We start from the raw sequence: 22714 nt of genomic DNA on the forward strand, positions 1-22714 counted from the left end.
GGGGGATTGTTGCACGTTTGCTATGCTAGGGATATGTGGTGGACGAACGGGCTGCGTATTCGGATTCGTCTCGTCGTTCTGAGCAACTTTCATGTATAAAGTTTTTCCATCCGAGTTGCGGATTATTTTATATTAATTTTTAAAGTTTTAAATCATTTTCTAGAATTAACAGATTATTTTAATTCAAAATTGCATTTATGACGTCAGCATGACATCAGCAGTCAACTCTGACTGTTAACTGGTCAAACTGACACGTGGGTCCTACTGGTCGTAGACTCGAGTTAGCTAACCCGGGTTAATTAGTTTAACTAATTGATTAGGTTAACTAATCTTAATTAGTTTGGTTAAACAGTTAATCAACTTAATTAATTGATTAATTAATTACTAATTTTACTAATTTTTTCATTTTTGTTTCTTTTTTTAACGTTTTGGGCAGCGGGCCCCGTTTGGCAATGGCCCAGAGGCCATAGCGGGCACGGGCGCTAACGGGCACAAGGGTCCGGGCGCCCGTGTGGCGGATCGGGGCGGGTCCGGACAACGGCCGTGGCTAGGCAGCCGGCAGCGGCGGGCGCCCGGGAGGTGGTGAGCGTGGCGAGGCAGGGCGTGGTTGGGAACCGCTGTGAGGCGAGGCTTGGGCAGGCAGGGAAAGCAGGCACGGAGTGGGGTGAGCAGGGGAGGCGCAACGCGAGGGAGGCACGGCGAGCGGTCGGCCGGCTACGAGCGAGCCACGACGACGAGGACAGGGGCTGGGCGACGATGCACGGGACGCAGGCGCGGGCGCGGTGACCGCTCGGAGCTCGCGGCTCCGGTCAGGAGCACGAGCGACGGCCTACGGCGGTGAATCGAGGAGGGGAGAGGGGGAACGGCCATGGGAGCTCACAGAGGAGGTCGGGGATGCAGTAGAGGGAGCCGGAGCTTGCCGGTGGTGACAGATCCAGCGGCAAGGTGTCGTGGCCGAGGTGGAGGACGACGGGTCGATGGCGGCGCCTGGCATGCGTCTGTGCTGTGGAGGGCGGAGGTGCTGAAGGAGAGCGAGGGGGAGGGAGCTCGGGCGTCGAGGACGGGCGCTCACGGCAGGGAGCCCACCATCCGGAGCGACGGCATGGTCGGGTGCAGCGCGAGGGGCGTCCAGGTCGGGGAGGGAACGAAGGAGGTGACGCGGTTGGGGCGGCAGTGACGGGGCGGTGTAGGTGAGGTGGTGCCGGTGTAGGGGCGCCGTAGGGCGCGGTCGGCGGGGTGGATGGCACCCCCGATCCAGATCGGGATCGAGGGGTGGGGTAGACGAGGGATGAGAGATCGGGGAGTGGGGATAGTGGGGGTTGTGCGCTAGGGTTTCTGGGTGCCAGGGGGTTAGTAGTGGGGGGGTTTGGGCCGGCCTGGTGGGGGTGGCCGACTGGGTTGAGATGGGCCGAGGCCCATGGGAGGTGGGGGGTCTATCCTTTTGATTTTTTTGTTTTTCTTTTATCTTTCAATTTCTTTTCTGTTTATTTCATCTTTCAAATTGTTTTAGTTTTGTAAAACATATAGTTAGCTCCTAAATTAGTAATAGTAATTATACCACTGCCACAATTAACTTGGCACCTAAATATAATAGTTTGTAATTGTTTATCATTTTAAAAGCATTTAAATATTTGTTTTTGCTACTGCTTTACTCATTTTAGAGTATTGAGACATTTTATAAAAGTGTGGTTTCTCTGTCATAATTACCTATGCATTATTTGGCTCTCCCCAAACATTTTAGTTTTAATGTTTGAAAACTTTTACCGTTTGACTTGATTTTGAATTTAAATTTGAATCGGTTTCAAACTAACACGAGATTAGGAACAATAACCGTGGTGACGTGGCATCATTAACAGAGATTTACTCTAGCTTAATTATCCGGGCGTCACAGAGGGGAGGGGGGTCCCGACCACCCTCCGCCCCCTGCTCGGCCTCGCGCTACCACATTGCTGCGTGCTAGGTTTTGACAGGACGCAATGCAATTATTCTGTTTCCACCCCCACCGCACGCACCCCAGAGCCACACCCCTAAGATAGATAGTGGGGTCACGGATGTGACGGACTTGCCTCCGCATGCGACGACGCGGCACGCCGCGTCGTCGCCTGCTCCGGCTCGTTCCTGTCTCGGCCTCGCATGGGAGGGGAGGGGTGGTCCCTCCCCCCTGCTCGGCCTCGCGCTACCGCATTGCTGCACGCTAGGTTTTAATAGGACGCAATGCGGTTATTCTATTTCCACCCCCACCGCACGCACCCAGAGCCACACCCCTAAGATAGATAGTGGGGTCACGGATGTGACGGACTCGCCTCCGCATGAGACGAGACGGCACGCCGCGTCATCGCCTGCTCCGGCTCGTTCCTATCTCGGCCTCGCAGGGGGAGGGGGGTCGACCCCCCCTCCCCCCTGCTCGGCCTCGCGCTACCGCATTGCTGTGCGCTAGGTTTTGACAGGACGCAATGCGGTTATTCTGTTTCCACCCCCACCGCACTCACCCCAGAGCCACACCCCTAAAGATAGATAGTGGGGTCACGGATGTGACGGACTCGGCTCCGCATGCGACGACGCGGCATGCCGCGTCGTCGCCTGCTCCGGCTCGTTCCTGTCTCGGCCTCGCAGGGGGAGGGGAGGGGGACATGACGCAATGCGGTTATCAATGATTAGAAAAATTTAAATCCAAAAAAATTTATCAACAATTACTGATGAAGTTCAAGTGTTAAAAACACAGAAGTTCGGGGGTTTGAAAAAACATCAAATGAACATGTAAAAAACAAATTACACAGAAGCAAAAATCTCGTAAGTTCAGGTTAAACACATACTACAGTTCTACCACTGTTCGAAGTATGCAAACATGTTACAAAAAAATAAAAAGGTATGCATGCATATTTGGAAATAATCCCATAGTTGCCCACGGAACAAACTCAAACCCAAATTCAAAAATTGATAATTACAAAAAAAAGAAAAAAATATAGAGCGCGATGCTGCACCGCCTTGCAATTTGGAAACCAGGAAGTTCAATCACTGGTACCATAGAAGTCCAACTTCTACCACAGAACACGGAAGATCCAAAAAAACTAATCCCGAAGACAGAATAAATATACAAAAGAGGATCCGTGTGTCTATGGACCAACTCCACATTTACATATATGAGTACTCTGAAAAACAAAACAAAACGTACACAAAAATTTTATAACAACACCAACCGAACAGATCGTATTGCAACATCACCTAAAAAACATGCATAAAAAATGATGGAAGTTCTAGCACAGAAGGTGCAGAAGTCCAACTTGTAAGATAGATAGTAGAATCATTGAAAAAATACACGCTATAGAATTTGTTTTTCAGATTTAATCACTAGACAAACTCAAAACCAATTCAAAAAATGGAAAATTACAAAAAAAAAGCAAAGAAATATAGAGCACAATGTTGTACCGCCTTCCAACATGGAAACACATAAGTTCAATCACTGATACAATAGAAGTCCAGCTTCTACTACAGACCTTGGGAATAAGAAGTTCAAAGAGTGATGATATAGAAGTCCGGGGTTATCTAAAACCTCGAACTAGCATACAGAAGTTCAGGATAGTTAATAACTGAAGTCCAAAAAACTATTAGATAACGAGGACATACTAGAAAAAAATAAAATATATATATGCATATCCATCGGCCAAACAATTCAATGGTTGCTCATGTGACTCAGTCATAAAATGAAAACCAATGCAAGAATGAAAAATGACATTAAAAAGGAAAGAAATACAGAGGACTTGTTGCATAACCTTGCAAAATAAAGGAAAATTAGAAGTTCAGGTATGAACAACGCAGAAGTACAGCTTGTACGACGACCACTAGATGACACAGAAAACACGAACGAACGAATCCGCCCGAAGCATAAAATCGTCTGCGCCTGATTAGAACACGTCCGCACACCCTTTTAAATGATCTGCCAACTACCTTTCTACAAGAAAAATGACCAGAGGGCAAATCCAAAAACCGCAAAAAAAACCGTGCAACTGCCGCAGGAGTGCCAACATCAAAACACCAGAAATCAAACAGTATAGACCCTCTCGATGGAAATTGACGACGTAGTAAGCCTTGAATTTAACTATAGTACGCAAATCAGCAAGCAAACTTGACAGGAAAACAAGAAATCGCCGATGGCGGAGGATGCATCTCGGGCGGATGAAGAACAGGGCCGGTTTCAAAATCATTTGAAATAACAAAAAATTGTGCAACAAAATCATACAAAAACACAATTTCCATCATGCCAGAGCTTCGACAACACCCACAGCATGCATTAAACTCGCAACAGACGCAAGTTCATCATGATCCGAGAGCAAATCCGCCAATGAGCGTGATTCCTATTTAGAACGCGCGTTTAGTTGCTAAAAACGTGTCCACATTACACTTACATCACAAACAACACGAATGATCAGAAAAACTCACGGTAGAAGGCACGGTTGCGAAGATAGCCCGAAGGTCGAGTTCGTACAGAGGGAAGTTCAGGCCAGTTACTCAGGCAGTTCAGGTTGTGATCAGAATATTATTCTGATCCCGTGATCAGAATAGTGTTTATGTATATATATATATATATGAGGAGGGGGCGCCTAGCACACACCAGACAACATCTATTCCTAGCCGTGTGTGGCGCCCCTCTCCACAGTTTACGCCTCTGGTCATATCATCATAGTGCTTAGGCGAAGCCCTGCGCGGATCACATCACCATCACCATCACCACGCCGTCGTGCTGACGGAACTCATCTACTTCCTTGACACCTTGCTGGATCAAGGGGGCGAGGGATGTCATCGCACTAAACGTGTGCAAAACTCGGAGGTGCCATATGTTCAGTACTTGATCGGTCGGAGCTAGAAGAAGTTCGACTACATCAACCGCGTTGTCAAACGCTTCCGCTTTCGGTCTACGAGGGTACATGGACACACTCTTCCCCCCTCGTTGCTATGCATCTCCTAGATAGATCTTGCGTGAGTGTAGGATTTTTTTTGAAATTGCATGCTACGTTTCCCAACAGTTGTCGGTGGTCCGCGAGCTGCCGCGATCAATGACCATCGGTGGTACGACATTGTTCAATCCAAAATCACAAAAACTGGCCTAACTTTCAATACGAGTAAAACATCAAATAGTGTTATTCACCTATTAATTTGCATCAATTTATGTTCCATGTACACAAGGAATCTCGACACGAAAAGGACAAGAAAATAATATGCAACATGTAAGAGAAGAAAGGCTTGCCATGGATGTTGGAGTAAAATGCCTCTGAACTTAGCACAAGACCTATGAGTTCTCTCAAAAAATGTGTTTGTAAAACATCAACGACCATCGGTGCTACGACATTGTTCAATGCAAAATCACAAAAAACTGACCTAACTTTCAATATGAGTAAAGCATCAAATAATGTTATTCACCTATTAATTTGCATCAATTTATGTTCCATACACACAAGGAATCTCGACACAAAAAGGATAAGAAAATACTATGCAACATACAAGAGAAGAAAGGCATATATTATGTAGAACATTACATGGAGCACATTATAAAGCCATATCATTCAATGTCCTTCGTTGTGTCGTAACAAATCTTCTCTTTAGGGCATCCCCAATGCTTGTCTCTTAGCATGGTTTCATATAAAAATGTTGAGGCGACACAATAATTAAATAAGAAAGAGGGGCGTTGTATGTTAGTGAAGATACGACTCTTAGCTTGTTTCCCTATGTCCGGTGTAGCTTCTTGTCCTATGTTTTTTCTTCCCTTCTAATAAACGGCCACAATGTTGAGACACAAACATAATACCTAAACCAACTAAATACAAAATCACTTATATACAACACCTAAAAGACATTGGGAGTGCCCACAATGCATTGGCTCTTAGCATGTCATTCTAGGTGATGACAAAAAGAATACTTCCTCTGTCTGGATTTATTAGGCCCCCTCACATTTTGCGCTAGTCTAACCATACATGTGCATAACAAAATATGAGTTATATGCAGCAAAAAGACATGAGTTATATTTAGCCGCATAGTACTTCTTGAACACAAAAATTACACACAGATGATCGCAATCATGATGGACACTCATGTGATCTAATCTTGAAAGCACAAAAAGAGATCTTGCTACATAGTACTTATACGAACCCACAACCTAGAGGGTGGACTACTCACACCTCATGTGAGAGCAGTGGGGAGGCATAGTTGATGAAGATGTCGATGTACTCCAAACTGGGAAGATAATTCCAATAGGCTACGCCTGGAATCACGACTATCTTGCTATGGTGGCGATATAGAAATTCTTCTTAATTAGGTTAGTGATCACACGGTTTATATAAGCCAGGCACGAATACCCAAGGTCAAGGGATCCTGTCCGCCCCACACACTATAAGGGCACACCCTAGGGCCTCGCTATACCAAGGTCCACATGGGACCCACAAGACCCCCTGGCTCCATCTTTTGAAAGTTTTCCAAAGTTTTTAGGGTTTGGGAGGCATTAACATGCAATACTTCCCTTCTGGCAATAATTAGTAGGTTAGTCCAATGAATATTGAAATATTTAATAAAAGAAGTTGACAAAAAAACTTGAAAAATTATGGATACGCTTTAGAACATATCAACAATTGACTCCCATAATGAAAAACGGTACACATTTTACATTTAGCATAAGGGGGATCCTCAGCTTAGGATGCATCAACACCCTTGACTAATATACTATCTATGGTTGAATCCCCAATGGAACACCCAACTGTTATTGAAAATAATTAAGGTAGAAACCCAACGACAACTTTGAGTTATGTGGCTCCCCTACAATCCCATACATCATGAATGATAACTCGCCTTATTTTATTTAACTAGACATGTTGAAAAACCTATTATGCCTATCTAATGTGCATGTGCGCACATACACTATCATGAAGGGTCGCATCATACTGAAGCATAATAATCATACTAGATCATCAACGCCATAAAGACATGGGAAACTACATACTCTTTTCTAACACATGTATATAAAGTTGCAATAAATCATCAGGAAAGACTAATTGTATACTACGCCATGTCTTAGTAGGGAATTACAGAGGTTTTACATTTTGGAAACATCGGTTGGAAGGACAAAGATGGATGATGTGCAGGTTCTTCCGAAGTCTACGGAGTGAACAAAATATTAAAAATCTAAGACCAAGTAGAGGTCTAGTCAATTTTAATTCTTAGCACTAAGGTAATCTAGTGGCTAGCTAAATCATGCAACACATGCAAATCTATAAAATAGTAAATCACGTAAGCTAAATTTACATGTAAGGTAAAGAGTGTGATGGTACAGATTGCAAACATGGGAGCTCGAAGATGTTCGTGGTCCGGATAGTTGGTGATATACTAGTCCACGTTGATGGAGACTTCGAACCACAAATATTCTAACACCATGAAGGTCCTGGTTTCCATGCTCACAAAGGGCCCACAAAGACCAAACAACCTATTCCACCATGGCTTCTAGACCACGAAGGTTAAGCCTTACTCACGGTATATATTAATGAATTATGTGATCTCCAAGCCCTCACAAAATTATTGGTTCCTTCACACATTGAAGGCTCACAATCACAATAAGCCCGATCTAGGAGGCGCGCACCCCTCCAAATGTAACTAGACTAAGGTTTCTTGGTGACAAATCTCTTACTTGTGCTTCAAAATATAATCTCATGCACACTCAAACCCTCGTAGAATGGATCCCTGGATTGGGGAGGTTAGATCTTTGAAAGTTTGGCTTGAAATCAAAGAGGAGAGGAGAGATTCAAAGGCTTGCCATGGATGTTGGAGTAAACTCCCTTTGAACTTAGCACAAGACCTATGAGTTCTCTCAAAAAATGTGTTTGTAATGAAGCGGGCAAGATAGGTTGAACAGAGAAAATTTGACTATTGCACACTTCTTCATACAGCTCGGGAGGAACCGAATGATCAACTCGAAGGCTCCAACTAAACTACAAAGCGGCAACTTTCATATAGCTCGGATGGTCCATCCATGTTTCATATCATGAGGGATGAATTTCGTGTTATGTTTGATGAACAAGTGTGTTCAATCTGAGATTATGGATTGATGAACTATGTACTGATTATGTACTGCATGTGTTTTGTTTGTTTTGGATTAATTTGACATGAGTTTGATATTATTATTCTTGGGTTTATCGGGTCGAATAAACTTTAAAATGTTTGATAGCTGAAAAATGACAAATTTTCAGGGCACTAGTTTTACGGTACAAATTTTTTTGGCCCCTAAATACCTTATCTCTGCTGCCTTAGAATAATTTTTAAGCATTACTAGCTTGTACATCATTCGTTGGAGATAAACTCGGGCATGGGCAGCCCGGCCCGACGACCCGGCCCGAAAAATCCGGGGCGGGCCGGGTCGGGCTTGACATTCAGGCCGGGCTCGGGCTTTGTTTTGCAGCCCAAAAGATAATTCGGGCCGGGCTTGGGCTTCAATTTTTCTGTATTTCGGGCCGGGCTTGCACGTGCGCGTACTAAAAAACAACATCCGGGCCGGGCTTCGAGCTTGATTTCGGGCCGGGCTCAGGCTTGAAAACAGGGAGTATTTCAGGCTTCGGGCCGGGCTTGGGCTTGAGAAATAAAGGTCGGGCTTTTACAAGCCCGACCCGAAACCCGGCCCGGCCCGACGTTTGCCCGGGTTTAGTTGGAGATGCTCTAACATTGATATCTCCATTCCTAACTTCTTTTCCTCGCTAAGACACGGGCGATATGGGACATGTGGAGACATCGACGATTTATTTTTACACAAAGTCCTTGACGAAATCTACCATGAGCAACCAGGCCCAGCATTTTTGCTGGCCTCGCAGCTTGGAGGGATGTATTTTATCGTCTGGATACTCTGCATATGCTACAAGAATTGATGGGTCCCAAACTTGATGAGCCTGCGAATGAGAGCACGTGGGTCGCGATCTCTGGCCGTAAACCCACACTTTGCTCGACGTGTCGGTCGATCTATCCGCAGTCTCGACACCCCTGCCATCCTCAATCACCGCGCGACCATACCCGCCCCATGCTACCGGCATCCGTCAATGGTACCACACGCAGCGCTGATGCAATCATGCAAACCGCCAGAGCGCACCACCGTCAAAATCCCCTAACTAATTAGCTCGTCGCGCACTTCCCCGATTAACTCCAGATCGCCGCGGGGACGCGCAAACGACACACACACACCCTCTCTCCCGCGGCGCCCGTTTCACCGTAGAGAGAATCCCTCCTCGCCGCCGCGGCATTTCCGCGAGCACCTTCCGCGCGCCGCCATGGGCTCGCTCCCGGTGCTCTCCCCGGCGGAATGCGCGCCGCCGCCGACGGAGGGGACGCGGGCGACGGTGGCGGCGTCGGACCTGGCCGCGCTCTTCGACGCGCAGCGCCGCCACCTCGACCACTTCTTCGACCGGCTCGACATGCCGCAGGCGGCGGCGTTCGCGCAGGCGCTGCTCGACGCGCCCGGGGCCGTCTTCTTCACCGGCGTCGGCAAGTCCGGCATCGTGGCCCGCAAGCTGGCGCAGACGCTCGCCTCCCTCGGCTTCGCACGCGCCGGGTTCCTCTCCCCCGTCGACGCGCTCCACGGCGACATCGGCTCCGTCTTCCCCGGGGACGTCCTCGTGCTGCTCTCCAAGTCCGGCGCCTCCGACGAGCTGCTCGCGCTCGCCCCCTGCGCGCGCGCCAAGGGCGCGCAGCTCATCTCCCTCACCTCCGCGGCCTCCGGCTCCGACTGCCCGCTCGCCGCCGCCTGCGACCTCAACGTGCACCTCCCGCTGCAGGGGGAGGTCTGTCCCTTCGGCCTCGCGCCCGTCACCTCCACCGCCATACAGATGGTCTTCGGCGACACCGTCGTCGCCGCCATCATGGAGGCGCGCCGCCTCACCAGGGACCAGTACGCGTCAAACCACCCCGCCGGAAAGATCGGAAAGACCCTCATCTTCAAGGTATACCTTCCTTCATCAGCAAGCTATCCTGCATTTTCAACATTACTATCAGTTTTTGGCAATTCCGTGTGCAGACACCCAATGGGGCATCGGATCTAAAATCAGATCTTACAATTACTAAATTGTACTTGATACATTGCGTGTCGGTGGCCTTCTTTGTATAATTTCCCCACGTGAAATGGTGTACGCATGATACAACATGATTTAGCAATTTTGCCACTATCCAACCAACTTTTTGTTTCTATTTGTGACACTATCTCTTTCATGAGACGTCGTGGAGTTATAACGATGTGGTCTGCTGTTGATAAGTCGTTTTCGCCTTGTGCTCATGCAACTGCATAGATACTTCGCAACAGAATCTTGCTTAGATGAATGCATGTTTTTACTTGTTCTGTTTAGTAGTATTGTTAAAAGTGAAAGCAAGCATATACATCATTTTCCCAACTGGAAATACTGTACACATGATGCGGCACATGCTTGTTATGATTTCACAACCCTGTCACTATCCATTCAACATCTTGTTTCTATCTGCGGCTTCTTGTCGCCTTCTCTTTTATTTATGACACCTCTTGGAATTATAGCAACGTGGTCTGCTGTTGATAGGCTGTTTTCCACTTGTGTTCATCAGATAATGAAGATACTTTGGCACATATTTAGCGTAACAATAGAATCATGCTAAACAGATGGATGCATGTTTTTGCCTTTCTTGTTTAGTAGTATGGTTACACAATTTAAAGCAAGCCTACATCATTTTCTCTTGACTGATAATATGTCGTCATATTAAAACACATTTAACTGATCTATATATTCATGCAAAGTTTGAAAAACTATTAGCACCATATTGAGTTTTACCTAAAATACGTATTCCTTTGGCCAGAAACGAGAACAGATAATAATATGGTCATATAATGTGAAATACTTGCATCTTGTAACCATGAGAAGTTATGTTATCCTTCAACCAAACAATTGGTTCTTTTCTTGTGCATGTGGAATGTTCTTCAGGTAATAGTGTGCCAAAATCATAACCTGCAAAATTTCCCTGCAGGTTAAGGATGTCATGAAGAAACAAAATGAGCTTCCATTGTGCAAGGAGGGAGATATGATAATGGATCAACTTACTGAGCTCACTAGTAAAGGTTGTGGCTGTCTTCTTGTGGTTGATGATGAGTATCATCTGATTGGAACTTTCACCGACGGAGACCTCCGGCGTACACTCAAGGCAAGCGGGCCAGCTATTTTCAGTCTAACAGTTGGAGAGATGTGCAACAGGTTTGTCTCTGCCCAGTCTTTATGTATGTTGTTATGTTTTTTAGTAGAGGCAGGATTTGGAAAACCTTCTGGAACAATTCTCTGGAAAATGGTAAAATGGGCAACAACATCCATGGGTGGTATCATTCAAAAAAGATATCATCCATCTTTGGCATAAAGAACCTTTTGAAACAAGATGAAGTTAAGCACAAGTGTTAAAAATAAAACCGGTTATGAAAAGAGACGTTTGTTTCTTTCCTCGCTGTTTAACAAGTGTTTCTTTTTACAATCACAGGAAATATATGCTAAATTTTTATCATGTACCCTAAATCTACAAATGTGCCATTTCTTACAATATATACGTAAATTACTCGTATGAATATTCTGTTAGTTCATGATGAGAACTGACTACCGAGTGTTCTGTTATAAGTCCAGTTTCCTTTGTTCAGAGTTAATTTCAGTTATTCTGTTCATTGGTCATTCTAGTTGAATCTTTGGTGTTGAACAATTGAACTTTCTGCCAGCAATGGTTGTCTTCCACCTAGTAATGTTACTTATTTTCTCCGTTAAAGTAATCTGATGCCCCAGATAGGATCTTGATAGCTCAATAATGTACTCCTCGTTATTGTCCTGTGGTGCAACAAGATCTGGTAACAGAGGGTATTGTTGTCAGTCCTTGACCTGTTCTTGTCATGTCCCAATAAAGGACCACAGCTCCCATGAGGGCAGTGCTGATTCTGTGGATGTGAGAGGCAACAGCATGCCAGTTGCCTGTAGTGACCACCTGGTAGGGTGTTTTGAGCTGTCACTGAGGAGATGGTGATTTGCCCAGCTGCTAGTGAGTGAGCGCATGCCTGGTGCATTGGTTGTTCAGTGTAACTCTTGTTATGCCCTGGGATTTGTGGTTCATGACAACATGCTACTGGCTAGCCACATTCAGAACACAATGACCCCGCACTGTGCGATCTGTTTCTCAAGCGCATTTTGGTCACTTCATTAAGTTTCCCTCAAGATCCAGAGTACAAATAGCATAAGTTAGAAGTAGCTTTGAAGAATGTGGTATCATCTTGCTATAAAACTGAATCAACCCAAACCAATTTCCTTCTGTTCTTTTGCATTTGTTCTGTTGGTATGCTTGATATGATCTATAGCCCCCTTCACTAACAGGCATGCTTGACATCTTTCAGGAACCCAAGGACAATCACCGCGGATGCAATGGCCGTTGAAGCCATGGAGAAGATGGAGTCGCCCCCTTCACCTGTGCAGTTCCTGCCTGTCGTCGATGACAAAAACGTCGTGTCTGGGATAATTACACTGCATGGGTTGGTCTCCGCTGGATTGTAACCAACTCTTTGTGTGTGGCCTGTCCCGGTTCTTTGTGGTTCTTTGCGCCTGCTTGGTCCTCCCAAGACATCAGATAAATTCTTGTGAATCTGATCAGCATCATCTTATCGCTGTTGTAGCATCTGTAGTCTAGATATTTGAAAGAGTATGTGTTCGAAGGCATTACCTCATCACCCCATAGCCCCTCTGTATAGTGTCTTGTTAGAGGAATATGTGGAATCGTGTTCGTTGGTTGTTCAAGCAGAGCTGCAAGTCAAATAAATCTTAAGTTGTCAATTCTTATTTTCCTTTTATGTGCGTCAAAGGCAATGGTTGCTGTAGTTAACTCCAGTTTGTGGCAGATTTGTGATGTATTCAAATGACTCCCAAGCATCCAGACATTTGAATCACACGCAGGCCACAGTATTGAACAGCCACTGAGGACATCAAACGCAAGTTATAGCTTAAACTAGAATAGACATTCGCCATGAATCTAGACGTGCACTGAACAGACACAAGAGGTTTCATGGTGCTTTCATCCTAACTTCAATCTCCTTGGGTACCATAAAATCTGATGAAAGTTCCCTAGTTTGATCACAAAAGAAACACAGTTCAACATCCCACATCTCCACACATTTCACTGGCGACCTGTGGCGGTGTTTAGAGCCCTCCGGCGATCTGCTGCTAGGGGGAAAGCTTCACCTGTCCCACTCCGAAGCTGGATTTGGCTGCTCGAACCTAGGCTTGCTAGCTGAGGTCGAGGTGCTTTGAGGGTGAGTCGATAGGGCCTGGTCCCAACCCATGATGTGCGGCAATGCAAACTGCACAAATGCATACATATATTGAGTAGTCAAAAGACATCATAAATGACGGTTTACATGTAACGTAATCATAGAGAAGCAACAACACAAAATTTGTTGGCAACAGCCTGAAGTTGCTTGTTATGACTCATGAGTCATCACTAGTAGTTACAATGATATACTTGAAAATCGCGTAAATAGAAAAGCAAATATGAGCACCAGGGGCCAATGACCAAGCAACTTTGTGGAAGAGAGTGAATCCATGCAGTATGACACAAACCTGATGCTATAAAACGGAATGCGGTGAAATAGAGCCATGATAAAAGTTCAAGTACACCAAACCTACTGTTGTTAGTTATGCATTGCCAGTATGTCGGTTAGTTGGACTAAATCTGTCGATGATTCAATTATCAGCAGGATTTAGGGTAGTCAGGATAACCTGATAATAAACTTCTGCATCAATAGATGAGAATGGCAACATGGAAACTTACACTCAATGCCGTGCGCATAACTGCAAATTCAGCTTTTGTTACAGGGACTGAAAGGCGTTCGTTGGTCTTCTGCACATTATTCAGAACAGCTGAAAAGAAGATTGTCATGTATCTCTTGCCAAAATCATTCAGTGACAACACAAGAAAAGGAAGCTAGCAGAATAACACAACATACAGACACACTAGTGGACAAAGAAAATATAATAGCTCTGTACAGTGTGCTGAATAAATATGGTGAATAGGATGATAAGTATAGAGCGGAATCATTCCCTTTTATCAGGCAGTTGTTTTAAGATTCAGAGATAAAATCCCTCGGAAGTCAAATTAATGCAGGAGATCGTACTTCACATGGGCAGGACCAATATAATTCACAAGTTGACCAACTCCTAGGCTCTGTTGAGCATTCTAGATTTAGGCTATGGCGGATTGATGGCACAGCTTGAGTATTGTGTCATCTACAAAAGTACAAATGTCAAGTAGCCATAGGCAGGCACAAAGCCTTTTAAGTCATCTAAGGCATGCTGAATACATCCTTTCAGAAAATAAAACAGACTCATGTGATGAAGAGAACAATTTCTTCGCAACTCTGAAAATGCTAAGGCCTTGACATGGATAATTATGACATTATGTTCCGTTAATAAAATGATTTTTAGTCCACTCCTTGCTTGGTCCATGTAGAAGGCAGAGATTGGACATCCCAAAAATGATGTGTGCGTTTGGGGGGAGGGCGGAATCAATTACTATCGAAAATAATAAATAAGGTACATTAGAACTTAGAAAGGCAATACAATCCGTAAGTAACTTACTTATGTTAACGAAGTATCCATTGTCACTGCCAAGAGGAGTAATTGACAATGACTTTTTCACTTGGCCTTCATGACTGGTGAAATGTTGGTGTCGTTAGAAGGCTAAAATTAAAAGCACAAAGTATATGTATGTAACTTTTTATTCTTTGCACAATACTATTACAAACCTTGATTTCATGGAAGGATCATGGAAGAATTCGCATGATTCAGCAGGCCCAAGACTTATCAAGCTCCCAACTTCAGTAGGTGACAGAGCAAAGAGCTGTAAAATAAATGTTCCAGATCCATAAAGCCCAATGCAGTATCGAGTTTTAGACAATGTATTCCTATGTTGTGCACTTGTGCGTACAAAAACAAATTTACAAAGAGGAACTTAAATGCAAAAGAAGACAGTGCGGTTGTTATAAAGAGAAATATCAAGATACTTTTGGTCTTCGCTGCCAGCTATGAGCCTATGACCAACAACAGAAAAAAAAGGTACAAACTACAGATGATGCTTTAATGGTTGAACTAAATGCAGGATGAACCTTCCTTCCCTCTTGACTATTGTTCTGTACATAGCTAATTCATGCCAAACACAACTATTAATTTCATTCTTTAATTGTAGCAAACATCCTGCAAGTTCGCTTCCATTTGTTATGGCTTACTAAAAAGTGAACACTTCATAGTTTTTTAGTGGAGTTTATATATCCAACATAAAGTAATAACAGTACTAGCAATGGTAATGTATGCTTTGGATATGAATACTGGTCACAGTATTGATTTGGTCTGGAGTTCATGGCAAGAATATGGATAAAATGGGCTATGACTAGGAATTGACCTGCTTATGACCAGTTTCTACCACTAGGAAATACCAAATACACAAGAAAATATTTTACCTGTTTCTTTGTATAGTCGTACTTCCTTTGTCCAACTGCCGGGAAAAAGGTCAACATTACTGACCCATTCCTGTCCACTCGAGATCCTCCAGACTGATAACATACAAAAAATCATATATATTGGAAGGCATTGCTTGCTAGAAGCTTAGAAGTGGAACACAAAGATATAAAAGTAAACATACTTCGACTTTGGTGAATAAAGGAAGGATAGGACTTATAGAAAGTGCAGCCTTTCCCTTGAACACAGTGTAGCTCGCATACTTTTTAACAGATGCATTCTCTGCAGATAAAGATGTTCTTGCAGTCAGCGATTGAAGCATGTAGCGGGCTGTGTAAGAATAAGTATATAAATTAAGGCTGTACCATCAACATTTGCAGCTGAAGTCGAAAGCGCATGCTTGAATGTCAACGAACCGCTCCAGAGAACATCTTTTAGGTCAGTGACTCCCCTGAAAAGGACAAAGAAAAACTTATTTGTACACCCATTGCAACTGGTCAAAAAACTGCAGAATGATATTACAACAAAGAACTACTTGAGAGTCTCTAACTTAAAGGTTGGGTAATGATCCATCTGTTTAATTCTATAAGTCAGACATGCTTTTCAATATTCAAACTTCACAATATTTTTAACCAACAATCAGTACAGCTATAGATAGGTTATGTGATAATATCTGGAAGTATTTTTGTTACAATCATGATTTTGTAGTTATGAACAATATGTTGTACAAGGAACATACATCAAACCTTACATGTGGAGGGCCAAATGAAGTCAAAGCGCACATTATACAAACCAACAGACCATAAATACAAGAGAAATCACATAGGGTATACAAACAGAACACATAATATTTAAGATGAGGCCCTCTGTGTCTGTACATAAATACAAGAGAAATCACAAAGCATGTCAAACAGAAGGAAAAACTGAACAAGATTAAACTTAATCAGGTAACAACAAATTGCTAATTTCAGTGGTGTCATCATTTTTACAAGGGCGTGGTAAGCAGCATCAAGTTGAAACAATAATGAGATCCTGGTAGTATCAAATTTTGTTTTGCTAAAGCACATCTAGATGTGCCCTAAGTATTGCACATCTAAGTCCTACTCCCTCTGTAAACAAATATACTTTAGTGATCTAAACGCTCTTATATTTCTTTACAGAGGGAGTATATCACTAATATTACATGGAGATTCGTGTGGGCATTTTCTTTATTATTTTTATTTTCCTTTTTACGTTTGATTGGGTCACTTAGATGTGCAATAATTAGGGCACATCAAACTATTAAAATTGGCACTAACAATTTACTGTCTTAGTTGGTCATTGTATCAATTACACATTTATGCACTTCAAGCACTGATTAACATATGAACATATAGCTACTATGATGACCAAATTTGATCCTAACAGTATGACTAGGATGATTGTTCTCCAGCAAATGAAACAGTCAGAGCGCAAATAGCATCAAAATCTACGCCTAGAAACAACATGGCCATATTCTGCAGAAATTTAAAAGGGAGAAATCAACAGGTAGCCAACTCCGTGCTCTGACCACGAGTCAACGCTTAAACCCTAAGAAAACCCCCAGCCACCTTTACGGCCACCGCAAAATAAAATCCCCCGAATCGACCGAACACACGCCTTCACGGACTCGGTCGAGGGGCTGATTCGCATCAGCAAGCACACCAACCCTCAAAATCGGGACACGGGAACAGGGAAATGGTACGGCGGCGGCGGCGGCGGCTGAGGCGGCTAGGGTCTCCCATTTGGCGCGCGAGGCGGGGGTCGCGCCGAGCGGAGACGGGGAGGAGGAGGGTTAGGGTTTAGGGTTTCGCGGCAGCTGACCTGGAGGTGGAGGGGAGGAAGCGGGAGAGGCGGAGCATTGTTGCTGCTCGTCCGTCGTTGGTCGCGCCCGAGCCCCAGGTGGAATGGAAAGCAGTCGCCGTTCGTCTCGGGACGAGCCGACGGCGTTTATAGGAGTAACCCGAGAAAATGGGCTGTGGCCCAGCCCCAATGCCCAGAACCCGCGACGATGTTCAGTTGTTTTTTTCCTTTTTGCGGATAGATGATCTTCAGATTGTAATCATTTCTCTCAACATGTGTGTGACATATACATTCTAAAAACACATGTGTTGGGTGTTTTCCTTAAATCGTGATGCAGCAAACATATATATTAAAAAAAAACATGTATCAAAGTTGGTCAATCCTTATAGAACAACCTTACAAAAATTAATTATACATAAGTTCTTGTGAAATCGATGTCATCTTTCTTCTACACCCGCCAGCGACACCCTGTGAGTGAAGCTCGATGCCGCCTCATAATCTCCAAAGCGCCACTAGAATCAGAGAAGCATTGTTAGCACAGTGGCCACAAAGTGGATGGTCGAAGACAGAGGACCCCAGCGGCAACGATATGAAAAACAAATCGTTATCCCGAAAAAGAAAGCAACAAGGAGGACTGGACAACCACATAGACCCCCCAGACATACGTCTTTTCCTTCCTCTCAACGGCGCTCGGCGGCTAGGGTGAAGATCTCGTTCCTTCCAGGCTCCTCTGACTAGCCCGTGGATTTTCATCCCCTCTACATGCCGCTCCGACAGCCGGTGGCAGGGAAGTGAATCCTGGTGCGGCTTCGGCTATTAGTTTAGGTTAGGGTTTTTCAGTCCTCACTAGGGCAGTGCTTCATCTTCGAGGTGGTCTTCTAGGCTTTGATCCTTCTCAAGTTTGTCCATTAGGATGGAGTCGGCGAGCCTCTGGTGTAGATTCTTGTCGTCTCCTTGGGTGACAATGTTAGGGTTTCTCGTCATGCACAACGACAAAAATATCTGATGTCAAGCGCTCCGGATCGATTCAAGGGTTCAACAATGACAACCGCGGCTCCAAGGAGCTGGTCCTTAGGGGCACATGCAGAAAGACTTTTCGGTTGTCATTAACAAGGTCAGCCCAACTCCTGTAAGGAAGCACTGAGGCGTTAGCGGCTCATTCTGGTGGCGGTAGTAGTCATTGGGTGGTTCAGGGGCCTTGATGTAATTTTTATTATGTTTAGGGTGGTTTTTGAAGGAAATATGCCCTAGAGACAATAATAAAGTTGTTATTTATATTTCCTTATATCATGATAAATGTTTATTATTCATGCTAGAATTGTATTAATCGGAAACTTAGTACATGTATGAATACATAGACAAAACAGAGTGTCTCTGGTATGCCTCTACTTGACTAGCTCGTTAATCAAAGATGGTTAAGTTTCCTGACCATAGACATGTGTTGTCATTTGATCACCGGGATCACATCATTAGAGAATGATGTGATGGACAAGACCCATCCGTTAGCTTAGCATTAATGATCGTTTAGTTTTATTGCTATTGCTTTCATCATGACTTATACATGTTCCTCTGACTATGAGATTATGCAACTCCCGAATATCGGAGGAACACTTTGTGTGCTATCAAACGTCACAACGTAACTGGGTGATTATAAAGATGCTCTACAGGTGTCTCTGAAGGTGTTTTTTGGGTTGGCTTAGATCGAGATTAGGATTTGTCACTCCGTGTATCGGAGAGGTATCTCTGGGCCCTCTCGGTAATGCACATCACTATAAGCCTTGCAAGCAATGCGACTAATAAGTTAGTTGTGGGATGATGCATTACGGAACGAGTAAAGAGACTTGCCGGTAACGAGATTGAACTAGGTATGAGGATACCGACGATCGAATCTCGGGCAAGTAACATACCGATGACAAAGGGAACAATGTATGTTGTTATGCAGTTTGACCGATAAAGATCTTCGTAGAATATGTAGGAGCCAATATGAGCATCTAGGTTCCGCTATTGGTTATTGACCGTAGATGTGTCTCGTTCATGTCTACATAGTTCTCGAACCCGTAGGGTCCGCACGCTTAACGTTTGATGACGATTTGTATTATGAGTTATGTGATTTGATGACCGAAGTTTGTTCGGAGTCCCGGATGAGATCACATACGTGACGAGGAGTCTCGAAATGGTCGAGAGGTAAATATTCATATATTGGAAGGTTGCATTCGGACATCGGAATGGTTACGAGTGATTCAAGCATTTTTCCGGAGTACCGGGAGGTTACTGGAACCCCCCCGGGAGAAGTATTGGGCCTATTGGGCCTTATTAGAGGAGAGGGGAGAGGCCACGTGAGAGGGGCGCCCCCCCTGCCCAAACCGAATTGGACTAGGGGAGGGGGCCGGCCCCCCTCTTTCCTTCTCCCTCACTCTCCCTTCCCCTTTTCCCTCTTCGGTGGAAGGAAGGAGGGGGTGAATCCTACTTGGACTAGGAGTCCAAGTAGGACTCCCCCCTTGGCGCGCCCCCTCTAGGGCCGTCCTCTGTTGGGGAACGTAGTAATTTCAAAATATTTCCTACGCACACGCAAGATCATGGTGATGCATAGCAACGAGAGGGGAGAGTGTTGTCCACGTACCCTCGTAGACCGAAAGCGGAAGCGTTAGCACAACGCGGTTGATGTAGTCGTACGTCTTCACGATCCGACCGATCCAAGTACCGAAGTACGGCACCTCCGAGTTCAGCACACGTTCAGCTCGATGACGTCCCGCGAACTCCGATCCAGCAGAACTTCACGGGAGAGTTCCGTCAGCACGACGGCATGATGACGGTGATGATGTTGCTACCGACAAAGGGCTTCGCCTAAGCACCGCTACGATATGACCGAGGTGGAATATGGTGGAGGGGGGCACCGCACACGGCTGGGAGAGATCAACAGATCAACTTGTGTGTCTATGGGGTGCCCCCTGGCCACGTATATAAAGGATGGAGGGAGGAGGAGGCCGGCTCTCATAGGGCACGCCCAAGTGTGGAGTCTTACTAGGACTCCCTAGTCCTAGTAGGATTCCACCTCCCACATGGAATAGGAAAAAGGGAAGGGAGAAGGAGAAGGAAGGAAGGGGGCGCCCCCCTCCCTAGTCCAATTCGGACCAGTCCATGGGGAGGGGTGCGGCCACCCTTTGAGGCCTTTCTCTCCTTTCTCGTATGGCCCATTAAGGCCTAATACGAATTCCCATAACTCTCCGGTACTCCGAAAAATACCCGAATCACTCGGAACCTTTCCGATGTCCGAATATAGTCGTCCAATATATCGATCTTTACGTCTCGACCATTTCGAGACTCCTCGTCATGTCCCCGATCTCATCCGAGACTCCAAACTACCTTCGGTACATCAAAACACATAAACTCATAATACAAATCGTCACCGAACGTTAAGCGTGCGGACCCTACGGGTTCGAGAACTATGTAGACATGACCGAGACACGTCTCCGGTCATTAACCAATAGCGGAACCTGGATGCTCATATTGGCTCCTACTGAGGGAGTCCTGGACTTAGGGGTCCTCGGGCGTCCGGCCTATTATCCATGGGCCGGACTGATGGGCTGTGAAGACGTGAAGGCTGAAGAATTTACCCGTGTCCGGATTGGACTCTCCTTGGCGTGGAAGGCAATCTTGGCGACTAGCTATGAAGATTCCTTTTTATGTAACCGACTCTATGTAACCCTAGATCCCTCCAGTGTCTATATAAACCGGAGGGCGTAGTCCGGATAGGATATATTCATTACCATAGTCATACATGCTAGGCTTCTAGGGTTTAGCCATTACGATCTCGTGATAGATCAACTCTTGTAATACCCATATTCATCAAGATCAATCAAGTAGGAAGTAGGGTATTACCTCCATAGAGAGGGCCCGAACCTGGGTAAACATCGTGTCCCCCGTCTCCTGTTACCATCGATCCTAGACGCACAGTTCGGGACCCCCTACCCGAGATCCGCCGGTTTTGACACCGACATTGGTGCTTTCATTGAGAGTTCCACTGTGCCGTCAACGAAAGGTTTGATGGCCCCTTCGATCGTCCATAGTGACGCTGTCCGAGGAGAAACCTTCCTCCCGGGACAGATTTTCGTATTCGGCAGTTTCGTACCGCGGGCCAACTCGATTGGCCATCTAGAGCAGATCGATAGCTACGCCCCTGGCCACCAGGTCAGATTTGGAAGCTTGAACTATGTCGCGGATATCCGTGGAGACTTGATCTTCAATGGATTTGAGACCGCGGCGATCGCTCCCCCTCGCTCCGATGAACATGACTTAAATCTGTCATCGGACCAGATTCAGGAGATGGTTCCTATAACTGCTACGGCCTTAGATCCGGAGCAGATTGCACCATCCGAAGCCACAGAGTCCGCGGCGTTGGAGCCACACACAGACTCAACACCAGGCAATATCAGCGTCAACGGAATTCCGGACTCGGCTCCGGCTATAAGTTCCGAACCACGCACGCCCCCGGTCACCGAGTTGGATCGGTCATCAATCTTCGAGTTCAGTGCCGCAGATATCTTCCAACACTCGCCCTTCGGCGATGTGCTAAATTCATTAAAAAACCTGTCCCTGGCGGAGGACTCGCGGCCGAACTAGTTAGAGGCTGATAACGGAGAATTTTGCTTCCCACCCGCCACCCACTTCATAGCCACTGTCGAGGACTTAACCGACATGCCTGCTTATGGCTTCGAAGACATTGACGGTATGGACGACGATGCCGACAAGGAGCAAGGCCAAGACCCGCCAGTCACCAGGCGTGGGACGGCCACCCCTTCATACGACGTGTACATGGTTGATACACTTAAAAAAGCTCGCGACAATGGCAAAGGAGACTAGTTGAGAATAAACCTCCTGAGACACAGTCTAAGTACCGGCGCCCTAAACGCCGCTCCAAGTCACACCGCAGGAACGGTGGCATCGGAGAAAATAGTACTCCGGACGACGCCGAAAAGAACGAAGACCCTGTTGGAGCAAGATCCGAACAGGAGGAACAGGAAAACGGGCAAGCCAACCCCGATGAACAGGCCCTACCCAGCGATAATTCAGAGGATGACAACTACCTTCCGCTCTCTGAAGATGAGGTAAGCCTCGGCGACGAAGACTTCATCGTACCCGAAGAGCCCCTCGAGCAGGAACGCTTCAAGCGCAGGCTAATAGCTACTGCAAGGATCCTGAAAAAGAAGCAGGAGCAGCTTCAAGCTGACCAAGACCTACTCAACGATAGATGGACCGAAGTCCTGATCGCCGAAGAATACGGCCTTAGTGGCCTAGCCAAAAGCTACCCGAAGCATAGATTGCTACATCAATTCAACGACGAGGCATTGCCCGTACCATCATCACACAATGCGGCTGGTCGCCGACAACTC

At 45.6% G+C, this 22714-nt stretch overlaps 2 protein-coding genes across 2 annotated transcripts; one reads left to right on the forward strand and one right to left on the reverse strand.

Moving 5' to 3' along the window:
• The first annotated feature begins 9019 nt into the window (after positions 1-9019).
• LOC123143902 (probable arabinose 5-phosphate isomerase) lies at positions 9020-12838 on the forward strand. The gene is made up of 3 exons (XM_044562897.1): positions 9020-9959; positions 11005-11228; positions 12395-12838. The coding sequence occupies exons 1-3, from the start codon at positions 9291-9293 to the stop codon at positions 12549-12551; spliced, it is 1050 nt and encodes a 349-aa protein (XP_044418832.1). The 5' UTR covers positions 9020-9290; the 3' UTR covers positions 12552-12838.
• A 118-nt stretch (positions 12839-12956) lies between these two features.
• LOC123143903 (single-stranded DNA-binding protein WHY2, mitochondrial) lies at positions 12957-17504 on the reverse strand. Its single transcript, XM_044562898.1, has 8 exons — positions 17346-17504; positions 15869-15954; positions 15688-15785; positions 15506-15598; positions 14795-14889; positions 14628-14701; positions 13822-13910; positions 12957-13351 (listed from the first exon to the last, which is right to left on the reverse strand). Exons 1-8 carry the CDS (start codon positions 17381-17383, stop codon positions 13229-13231), a joined length of 696 nt encoding a protein of 231 aa, XP_044418833.1. The 5' UTR covers positions 17384-17504; the 3' UTR covers positions 12957-13228.
• Positions 17505-22714: the final 5210 nt, after the last annotated feature.

The sequence above is a fragment of the Triticum aestivum genome, chromosome 6D (genome assembly GCF_018294505.1).
Source record: "Triticum aestivum cultivar Chinese Spring chromosome 6D, IWGSC CS RefSeq v2.1, whole genome shotgun sequence".
In the NCBI taxonomy this organism is placed as follows: domain Eukaryota; kingdom Viridiplantae; phylum Streptophyta; class Magnoliopsida; order Poales; family Poaceae; genus Triticum; species Triticum aestivum.

Coding starts and splice junctions, on each gene's coding strand:
- LOC123143902 (XM_044562897.1), top strand. CDS start 9,291: ATGGGCTCGCTCCCGGTGCTCTCCCCGGCGGAATGCGCGCCGCCGCCG. Junction 9,960..11,004: donor GAAAGACCCTCATCTTCAAG/GTATACCTTCCT, acceptor ATTTCCCTGCAG/GTTAAGGATGTCATGAAGAA. Junction 11,229..12,394: donor GTTGGAGAGATGTGCAACAG/GTTTGTCTCTGC, acceptor GACATCTTTCAG/GAACCCAAGGACAATCACCG.
- LOC123143903 (XM_044562898.1), bottom strand. CDS start 17,383: ATGCTCCGCCTCTCCCGCTTCCTCCCCTCCACCTCCAG. Junction 15,955..17,345: donor TTCCTCCCCTCCACCTCCAG/GTCAGCTGCCGC, acceptor TGTCCTTTTCAG/GGGAGTCACTGACCTAAAAG. Junction 13,911..14,627: donor TGGATACTTCGTTAACATAA/GTAAGTTACTTA, acceptor TCTTCTTTTCAG/CTGTTCTGAATAATGTGCAG.